The 11,206-nt window shown below is 44.6% G+C and overlaps 1 protein-coding gene across 1 annotated transcript; it reads right to left on the bottom strand.

Annotated features, from left to right (window-relative positions):
* Positions 1-293: 293 nt before the first annotated feature.
* Positions 294-8,988, bottom strand: SAXO1 (stabilizer of axonemal microtubules 1). Its single transcript, XM_059836998.1, is given in 9 exon segments — positions 294-365; positions 367-556; positions 558-1,005; positions 1,791-1,964; positions 1,967-1,990; positions 6,214-6,315; positions 6,318-6,412; positions 8,193-8,317; positions 8,902-8,988. Coding segments are annotated over 9 exon segments (1,317 nt in total).
* Between the last annotated feature and the right edge of the window lie 2,218 nt (positions 8,989-11,206).

Here is an 11,206-nt window from a genome sequence, read left to right as displayed (position 1 = left end):
ATGCAATTCACCTGTTTTACCTCTGTTTTATGAACATAGCTGAACCCCCTTTACACAAATAATGAAGTTTATTACTAAGAGATCTTTCTATTACTGTCTCAGGAGGGGGAGATCTCTCAATTAATAAGCAAGAGTTTGGTGGGAAAAACTAAAAAAAATACAGAGAAACAAAAACCAGTATGTCTTTCCCCTGGATTTTATGTTCTTCACTTGTATAAATTAACCAGAAAAAGCCAGTGCCAGGGAATAAAGTTTATTTTAAGTGTTCTCAAAATATGAAACCAGCAACTGGTTTAAAAGAAGGTACCAAATAAAATCACGATGTCAGCATCAGTTTTCTCAAAGATGTAACTGGGATGCGTCTTTGTAAGGGGCCAGGCATCTAACAAAGCCCTTTGGTGTATAACTGGCAGTGTAGGTTGTTTTAGCATCTAGGAGAGTGTGATGCTTTGGGCCTGACCAGACAGGTTTGTAGGATTACATAACTGTGAGAGAATGAGGCCCATGATGGGTCCAAAATGTAGCCAAGAAATCTATTGGTTTTGCTGGGAAAGTCTGGAGCATGAGTGATAGGTTTTAGTCTATTTCATAGCCAAGGCTTATAGTCTTCCTTCACTATAGAAGAGCTATTAAATGGCTCAGTAATTTTATTAAGCTGGGCCAAAGATTGACACATCTTGGCTGGCTTTTCATTTGGGTGCTTCCAATGTGTCCAAGTAGTGCTGTGAATGTCCATTTTCTCCAGAGGAGGAAGATATGCATCAGGTTTTCTGGTGAATACAGGAGGCTGTAGTCAAGCTTTGTGGTTTTTCCTGAAATTCAATTGTAGTGGAGAAAGGAAGACAGGGACTGGTTTTGTCTGGTATGGTTTTGGAAGCTTGGTTGGCTGACCAGCCCACCCCTGGTAAGAAAATTTGTGTGTAGTGAGGCCATCAAATGAAACATAATTGACCTTGTATATCTGAATTTTGAGGACATAATGTTTCACCAGAAGAGGTGGTACATCACAGAATCAGGATCACTAGTTTGGAAGAAACCTTGAAGGTCATCAAGTCCAACCCAGCCTTAACACCTCAACTACCCCATGGCACCAAGTGCCACATCCAACCTTTTCTTAAACACATCCAGGGATGATGGTTCCACCACCTCCCTGGGCAGACCATTCCAGTACTTTATCACTCTTTCTGTAAAAACAAATTTTCCTAATATCCAACCTATATTTCACTTGGTGCAGCATTAGACTGTGTCCTCTTGTTCTGTCAGTTGCCGCTGGGAGAAAGAGACCAACCCCCACCTGACTGCAACCACCTTTCAGGAGTTTGTAGAGAGTGACAAGGTCACCCTTGACCTTTCTCCAGCCTGAGCCACCCCAGCTCCCTCAGTTGTTCCTCACAGGGTTTGTGTTCCAAGATCCTCACCAGCCTCGTTGCCCTCCTCTGGATGCACTCGAGTGTCTCAACATCCTTCCCAAGCTGAGGGGCCAGAACTGGACACAGCACTCCAGGTGTGGCCTCACCAGTGCTGAGTACAGGAGAGGAATGACCTCCCTGCTTCTGATGGCCACACTATTCCTCATACAGGCCAGGATGCCCTTGGCCTTCTTGGCCACCAGGACACACAGCTGGCTCATGTTCAGCTGGCTGTCACCAGCACCCCCAGGTCCCTTTCTGCCTGGGCACTGTCCAGCCACACTGTCCCCAGCCTATTAATGCTGCAGGGGGTTATTGTGGCCAAAATGCAGAACTCAGCTCTTGGACTTGTTAAACTCCATCTTATTGGACTCTGCCCAAAATTCATTCTGTAATTGGTTATGTACTCAAAGGGAGCCTTGCTTTTCTGGCCCAGATTCAGAGGTTTACAGCTTTGAGTGGCAACCAGCCCCCTGTAGAAACTGTCGTTCTGGACAATGGTAAATTTCTCTTTTGATGGAGCAAACCTATTGTTTGGTCTGATCTGCTCTGTCTTGGTTCAGTCCGTAACACACGATCATCTGAATGAAAGAGGCACCATATTGAGATTCTCAGCTGAAATCCTTTGTTTGACAAGTTCAGCCATATATCAATATTGTGATCATTGCATTTTCTACTTCAATAAATATTTGTTTATGATGTAGTGTTTCACAAATCTTCAAAGAGCAGCTGTAGAATAGATTATACATTACTGTGTTAAGCCCCGGAAATGCTGTGCATCTGCACAGACAGTTGAACCAAACAGTCCTGTACCCACTCATGCCCACAGAGACCATGAAATACCATGAGGGAAGATTCAACTGTATTCTCAGTCTCGCAGAGATATTTTCTGCTTCAAGCACCTTCCTGCTGCTGTGTTGTGGCTGGCTCTGAGCACAGAGTATGCCTGTGTCTGCAGAAGGCTGTTTGGATGTCTCACACAGCATCTCTAGGACAAGGAGAGCCAGACGTCCACCGTTCCACTCTAAAGGCTGAGCTGCAGTGCCAGCCTTCCTCTTTCTACCTTCTGACTTGGCCTGGTGGCTGACCCGATCCCTCAGCTGCACAGCTGGAATGCTGCCTATGGTTTGCCAAGTTCAGAGGCTTGCAGCTCATCTCAGTGTTAGCAATCTGTGCTGTGTGGCATCTCCTCGGCCCTTGGCTTTGCTCTCCATGATGCTCCTGCTGTCAGAACAAACAGAAACTGAGAAGGAACTTGCAACTCTGTCCCAATTCTTCCTTATTGGAAAAACTGTGCTGAAATTTGCAGAATAAGTCTGCACTAATGTGAAACACTGAATTATATTGCAGAAATAGCCCATATTCCAGAAATATTCCAGCCCATACTCCTATCCAAATTTATGGCTAAGAAAACATTTTAGGTGGTGTTTTAGAAACATTCATATGTTCCTTTCTTGACAGGATATCAGGGAAATAAATGAGGCCCTGTAATGTTAAAAGATTTGTGCTGTCACACTAGGAATCTACTGCAAACCTGCCTGACTCTCTGACCAGTGCTGAGGCCAGAGGACCATAGTTTTTCCCCTTCCTAGTAATTTTGTGCAACTTTCCCTAGAGACCATTATGGTTACTGTTAGGAAGCTGAAATGAAATAGTCTTGGATCTAACCCAAGGGGAGGTTTTTGTTTTCTTTTTATAATTGTCCTTCCTTTCAAACCACACCAGGAGTCATGAGGCAAATAAGCTTCCAGCTGACTCTGCACAGGAAGGAAGTCTAGCTGTCAAAGCACTACAGAGTAAATGGTGCAGTTAGGGTACTTGTATCAGGATATTTGAATTCTTCAATCCAATCAGAGTTTGGCACTCCTGTTTCCCTTGGGAAGTAGGAGATGTCCAGGCACCACCACACTGGTGAGATGCTGACTGTGTGCCCATGCCTAGGGTACATCATTTTCCTGGAGAAACAGTCCAACAGGGTGAACCAGGAACATACACAGATGTGTTTTTACAGGAAATGCATTAATAAATTGTTTAAAAGCAAGAAGCTAATGAGATTCAGACCACCTGTAAGAGGAGGTTTGTTCAGAGATCTCACATTTCAGCTGCCAACCAAGAGTTACCAAAAAACTTTTCGGGTTCTCCCATCATCTTTGTTGGAGAACACTCTGTGCATTTTGGATGTAACCACAGCTCTTGCAAAATATTCAAAATATGATAAGCAAGTCCATCTGTCTTCAATTTTTTTTAATTTATAAGGCTCTACACGTTTGGAGACCTCATAGGTGTTATGAATTTATTTTACTTAGTGTAAGCCAGCAGTGCTACTAATCCTTCAAAATATGTTACAGTTTTATTGCAACTCTAATTCTTAAGCATAGATATTAATAGTTTCCCATGTAGCACAGTCTTGAAAACATTAGGGGGCACAGGAGGGAATTCAGGATATGAACCATATGCTGTTGGAGTGTTAGGCACATCTCCCTGTAACCAAGAAAGACTTAATTACGATTAGATTACATAGCTGAAGATAGGCAGAAACATCTGCATGTGTAGCCTGGAGGAGATGAGAATTTTGAAACTTTAAGTTGCAAAGTCATCTGACATGAACTGTGATAAGCAATAGCAACAACTTAACCCTACAGTGTCGTTTGGTACATGATGTGTTCAGTGGTAAAGAACATGACAATACAGTAGGAAAGGTAACTTAATACCAAAGCAGCACTATTTTAGATGCTGTTCCAATATTTTAATTATTATAATTAATTGAATACAATGTTCTAAACACTTGGGTAGGTGTGCTGGTTTTGGCTGAGGTGGAAATACCTTTCTTCACAGTGGCTGGTATAGTGCTGCGCATTGGATTTGTGCTGAACACAAGAGCTGATAGTACAGAGATATTTATATTATTGCTGAGCAGGGTTTACACACAGCCAAGGCCTTTTCTGCTTTTTGTACTCCATGCTGGTAAGGAAGCTGGGGGTCCTTGGGAGGTTGGGAGGAGACACAGCCAGGAGAGGTGACCCAAACTGACCAAGGGGACATTGCAGACCACATGGCATCATGCTCAGTATGTGAAGTGGGGGGAAGGAGATTGTGGACAGGCATTTGGAGTGATGGTGTTTGTCTTCCCAAATCACTGTCACCCACGATGGAGCTCTGCTCTCCTGGAGATGGCTGAACACCTGCCTGCCCATGGGAAGCAGTGAATTAATTCCTTGGTTTGCTTTGCTTTTGTGCACAGTTTTTGCTTTCCCTATTAAACTGTCTTTATCTCAACCCACAAGTTTTCCAGCTTTTACCCTTCTGATTGTCTCCCCAGTCCTGATGGTAGGAGAGTGAGTGAGCAGTTGCCTGGAGCTGGGCTGCTGCCTTGGTTTAAACCATGACAGGAGGGATCACAAAAACCTAGCAATGCTTAGAGAATAGTGCTATGAAAACTTGCAATTTTTGTAGAATCTGGGCCTTTAAGAGAACTTATTCAGTATGCAACTCGATCTTTGAGGGGGCTCGGACAAAAATTTCCATTTGCAGTGTTTGGAAAAATATGGTAAATTATAACCAAATGTGGCTGTGATACCTTTTATTAGAGCTCTGGAGTTACACTTAAGGTGCTGACCTAAACACTGAAAAAAGACCAAAACATACATATGTTTCAGATATGGATAAGTTAAGGATATCTAAACACAGAAGGACAGATCCCCACCTTGCACAAAGCCACTTTTTTTATTGGTTTCATCGAAGTTATTCCAATGAATACCATCTGGTGAAATTGCCTATGCAAAATAAAGTGTTCAAAAGTGTATAGAAACAGATATTCTGCACCTGTGGGTCATAGTCTTCACAGCTCAAGTAATTCTAAATGGCCATTTCCTGTGTGTTTGATGTACAAACTTCAGTTTATGTTGTTGCAAACATGCACCTGCAAACGTGCAGCAGTTAGAATAAAGTAAAACTTTCAGTCATTTCAGCCAGGTAATTTAAATGACGCATTCACATGCCTTTTGTTCCCCAACTTCTTTCATCATTATCACTTCCAAGAAAAATATTGTCTGTGTACATTAGGACAAATGTGCAATAATAAGCACCAGTCATAAGCTATTCTATTTGCACAGCATAATAAAATGAAATACAGAAGCACACAAAACTATTCATCTGTAACTGTGTAACTGAAAGTTTTCTCCCAGTACACGTGGAAGATAATTTGTGCTGCTAAAGAGGAGGGGGAAAAGCTCCCAAAGTGACAAGCCACCAAGTTAGTGCAATTGAGAAACATGGGCATAGTTAGATGCACAGCTCACCTGCTTTACCAGCAGTAGAGCTGAGTGCATTGTGTCTATATTTCTTGTATACATCTCTTGTACATTCATGGAATAACTCCGCAGCAAACACAGAAAGGATCTCATGCTTCATGAACTGCTCAGACCTAGGAAATTCTGTATATTTTAGACATGCCTCATCCACTGAATGTGTGGATCAGCTATGAAATGCCAGGAATATGTTCAGTACATCCTAAAGATAAAGATCCTGTTGTTGGATCAACATACAGGAATTCCCATGACCCTGCTTCTACCAAGGATTCCTATAGGCCTGTTAGGTATGGAAAGGAGGTGAATTCAGAGAGATCTCAATGCCACCATTAATGCAGCGCTGTATTACCAACTACCTATTTCTCTCTGCATGATTCCTGCACAGAGTGTTAGCATACCTATAGAGAAGGAATAAAAACTGCACAATGTTTTGATCTGTCTTCTTAAAGAGTGAAGTTATCTGTGAAGTCCTGAACAAAGCTGCAGGGGCAGCTTACCTTTGTAAGTGGTTCTTGTATCCATCTTGGTCCCGGGGATATGTCTCCTCATCCTCAAGGAGAGACATGAAGATACTTGAGACATGGTGTAGGAGGAGGTAAGTAAGTGGAGGTCAAATCCATATTCCCATGTCTCTTGACATGCTTTTCAGGTGGTTTAGGTTTCTGTGGCAGCATTTCATGAGCTATATAATCTCTCCTGTGAAGAAAAATTTCATTAATTCTTTTTTGTTCTAGAAAAAAATATGCTCTTTTTTCTGGACACACAAAGAAATGAATACTTCCCCTTACCTCCACCAGCTAAGAAAGTTTGGATATGATACAAGCAGTTAGTAAAATACACAAACGTCTTGCATTTTAAAACATGGACGCTGCAAAAGGAACAGAGGCAGCTCTTGATAACCCCAGCCAGGCCAGGTTTCCCCTTCTTTCCACCCAGCAAGGGTAATGGCTTTACACAGAGCTATCTCTGTTCTACAGTGGAATTACACCAGAAGACATAACTTCTTTTGAAGTTAATAATTATTCTTTTAGAGGGCAGTAATTATAGCAGGCTATCTACTGTGTATAGGAAACAAAGGAGAGAGGCAACAACAGCCTTCCCAGACCATGCTGGACACCAGCTCAGCCCAGGTTGGGGAGGTAACACCAGAACAGTTTTACAGCAAAACGCCTGCTGGGCAAAGAAACATCAGCATGGCCAGGCAGTCACCTTTTTCTCAGCTGTTGCTTTGGAAGAGCTTCTTAAGATACTGAGGTAATGTTACTTAGCTCTAGGACAAACCTTGCAGAACCACAAGACTGAGAAGAAAACTTGACCATCCAACATTCAGCATCCTGAACCTATTTCACTGCCCAAATCCTTTGGTGCAGGGCAGAGAGTTCGCTGCACAAGGAAATCCACTTTCTTACCTCACAAGTACTTCTCCACTGGTGTGCAGATCTGTTTAGACCATTGGCAGTCAGCCAGGAGAAGCAGTCAGTATAGGAGCTATTAAAGTATTAATACTGCACTTTGCTTCTGGGGTGATGCTGAGTGGGCAGGAGCCTGAGCCTCTGAATACACTGTATTAGTGACACATTTTAGCAAAATATACAAGGGTCTCGAAAGTCCGTGTAAAGCAGAAGGAGAGAGAATTCACATTGCAAAGTAGTAGGTATAGGTGTAAGAACAGAAATTCAGAAGTAAAAAATAACCAAGAACATCAAGGGGTCCTTATGTAGATGTCACACACGTTCCAGCCACATGGCATGCTGTTTTCAGCAATCTAAAGCAAATGTAGTTTTTAAGAAGGGGTCAAGAAAAGACAAGCTGAAACACAACAGGCATTCAGCATCCTCAGGAGCAGGGAGAGCCCAGTAATGGAGAGGGTCTTTTCCAAGCCAGTCGGTGCCCAGTTCCATGTTTGAAATAGTCAATATGTACCAGAGCCAAGAAACGGATCACAGGTAGGCAACACTTTGCCAGAGTAATGAAGTGTTTTCTGGAAATAGGTATAAGAAGAGGACGGAGTCAATACAGTTCTACATCAGAATAGGTACTGCGAGAGCTGAAAGAAGTCATCACTAAGCCACTTCTCCATAATTTACAAGCCACCCTGGCTAAACAATGAGGTCACAAAAGACTGGAGGTTAGCAAATATTACCCCCAACTATAAGAAAGGCTGGAAGGAGGGTATGGGGGGCTACAGGCCTGCTAACCTGACCTCAGTGTCAGGGGAGTCTCAAAGCAGATCATCTGGAGGGTCATTATAAGGTAAGTGCAAGACAACCAGAGGCTAAAGGCCAGTCAGCCTGGGTTTGTGCAACGCAGGTCCCAGGTCCTGCTTGGCCAACGTGATTGTTTTCTATGACAAGGTGACCTGGTTAGTTGATGAAGGAAAGGCTGTGGATGTGTCTACCCGGACTTTTGTAACCATCTCCCAAAGCCTTCTCCTGAGAAACTGGATGCTCCTGGCTTGGGCAGGTGCTCTCTTTACTGGGTAAAGAACTGCTTGGACGGCTGGGTCCCAAGAGTGTTGGTGAATGAAGTTAGATCCGGCTGGGGCCCAGCCACCTGTGGTGCTCGCCAGGGCTCAGTATTGGGGTCAGCCCCCTTAGGTATCTTTATCAATGTGAGCGAGGGTATTGTGTGCACCCTCACTCAGTGTGCAGGTAACAGCAAGCTGGGCAGGAGTGCTGATCTGCCAGAGGGTCAGAAGGCTCTGCAGAGGGATCTGGGCAGGCAGGATCTATAGGCTAAGGCCAATGGCATGGGGTTCAACAAGGCCAAATGCCAGGTCCTGCCTTTCAACCGTGTGAGTGACTGAAAACCTGAAAGACTTAATGTAAATGTGAAAGAGATAATGTCTCACACACTTGACAGAAGAGAAAAGGAATGCTACCATGCCAGCTAGATAAGATATGGTTAGAAAACAGGGTCTTGCAGAGGCAGCATAGTGCTTCTCTGGGACCAGCTTCCTTATCTTGGGTAACTATTTTTAAGAACAAATTTGAAACCATGAGACCATCCAACCCCTTCTGAAAAGTTTGAGAATAACAAGATGGACGTGCAAGGACTAGTCTATAAATAGTGCAACAGAGAGAGGTGAGGGTATGCATCCGTCATCCATGCACCTGCCATCCAGAGGAAAGAGACCAGAGGCAGTACTGGGGCCCTGGCTGGTAACACAGACCTATTTTCTCTACCTCTGTTTTCCTAACTCTCCTTCTTCCTTTCTTCCTCTGCTTAAAAGTTAGAATCACTGCTGCTGCAGGCTGTTCCAAAATCACCATTGTCACATGCTGTCCAGAAAAGTTTACTCTGTGGCTGTTCAGAAAAGTTTAAATCATTGCTGCCACAGACCTTTCAGCTAACCATGAGGTTTAGATCATTCCTACCATAAGTAAAACTTTTGAATTAAACACATGGTGTTGCTTTGCCATAATTCAGCCCATGAGGCTGTCTGGAAAGGTGCCCAAGGCAAAGAACTCGGGGATGCAGGCCAGCATTGGCTGAACGTGAGCCAGCAGTGCCCAGGCGGCCAAGAAGGCCAAGGGCACCCTGGCCTGTCCCAGCAGTAGCGTGGCCAGCAGGAGCAGGGCAGGGATCCTGTGCTCGTCACTGGTGAGGCCGCACTGTGCTCACTTTTGGGCTACACTCACTACTCACTACAGGAGCGGTAAGCAGCGAGTGTGCTCACCACAGGACACTCACTACAAGGAAAGACACTGAATGGCTGGAGTGTGTCCAGAGAAGGACAATGGAGCTGGTGAAAAGTCTGAAGCACAAGTCCTAGGAGGAGTGCTCAGGGAGCTGGGGGTGTTTATACTGGAGAAGGGGAGGCTCAGGGGTTTCCCTATCACTCTCTATGACAACCTGCAAGGAGGTTGTGGCCTGCAGGGTGTGGATGAGTCTTTTCTCCTTGAGTGGATGACAAGAAATGGCCTCAAGTTGCACCAGTGGGAGTTTACAATGGATATTAAGACGAATTTCCCTACAGAAAGGGTTGTAAAAGATTGGAACATGCTGCCCATGGGACATGGTTGAATTCCCTACTCCTGGAGGTATTTAAAAGCTGTGTAGATCTGGCTCTTAGGAACAGGATTTACTGGTAGACCTGGCTAAGTTAATGGCTGGACTTGATGTTCCTGGGGTTTTTCCAGCCTAAAGAATTCTCTGAGGACAAATGGGTGGTGTTAGCTGGTAAGACTTCAATAGCCATTGTCTTCTCTTAGGTCTCTACTTTGACTCAGCAAAGACAACAGTGGTATTACTCGAGATTGTGCCTCGGATGACACAGGAAGTAAGCATCAAGATCAGGCAACAGCCACCATTTGAAGAAAGGAAAGCTCTCAGATCCATTTTAAAGGATCAGATTCCTACTTATGAATTTATGAGTTCCTTCTCTGGACAAATACTTTGAACATCATTCTTCAAGGAGCAGGGAAAAGCCTCAGAACAGAATTCCATCAGGGTATTGAGCACAGCGTAAGTATGAGGACTTCTAAACATCAAGACTGAGGAATAACATAGCTGAGAAAAATAAACATCCCAGCAATCCAACAGTTCCTCAGCGCTCTGTATTGGGAAGGGTGCTATTTAATGTCATTATTAATGACATAGTCAAAGGGATCAAGTGCACTCTCAACAAATTTGCAAGTGACACCAAGATGAGTGATGTGGCTGACAAATGAAGGACAGGATGCCATTCAGAGGGACCTGGATAAGCTCAAGAATTGAACCAGTGGGAACCTCATGTTTACCAGGACCAAGAGGAAGGTGCTGCACCTATGTCGGGGCAACCCCCAGCACCAGCCCAGGCTGGGAATAAACAGATCAGAGCAGCCCCGGGGAGAAGGACTTGGGGGTGCTGGGGGATGAGAGGCTGGACATGACCCAGCCATGGGCGCTCACTGCCAGACAGCCAGATGTGTCCTGGGCTGCATCCAAAGCAGCGTGGGCAGCAGGGCCAGGGAGGGGATTCTGCCCCTCTGCTCTGCTCTGCTGAGACCCCACCTGCAGGGCTGCACCCAGCTCTGGGGTCCCTGCACAGGAAGGACATGGAACTGCTGGAGCAAGTCCAGAGGAGGGACAATAAGATGATGAGAGGGATGGACCAGTTCTCCTGTGAGGAAGGGCTGAGAAATGGGGTTGTTCAGCCTGCAGAAGAGAAGCTTCAGGGTGACCGAATTGTGACCTTCCAGCACCTGAAGAGAGCCCAGAAGAAAGATGTAGAGAGACTTTTTACAAGAGCATGTAGTGGCAGGACAAAGGCGAGTAGCTTCAAACTGAAAGAGAGTAGCTTTAGATTAGGAAGAAATTCTTTACTGTTACAGGGGGTGAGGCATTGGTACAGGTTTCTCAAAGATGTTGTGGGTGCCCCATCCCTAGGAATGTTCAAGGCCAGGCTGGAGGGAGCTTTGAGCAGTCTCATCCAGTGAAAGGTATTCCTGCCCATGTCACCAGAGTTGGAACTAAATGATCTTTAAATTGCCTTCCAACACAAGCCAT

The sequence above is a fragment of the Haemorhous mexicanus genome, chromosome Z (genome assembly GCF_027477595.1).
Source record: "Haemorhous mexicanus isolate bHaeMex1 chromosome Z, bHaeMex1.pri, whole genome shotgun sequence".
Lineage (NCBI taxonomy): Eukaryota > Metazoa > Chordata > Aves > Passeriformes > Fringillidae > Haemorhous > Haemorhous mexicanus.
The sequence above is the reverse complement of the archived record's forward strand: the minus strand, read 5'-3'. Positions and strand labels throughout refer to the sequence as shown.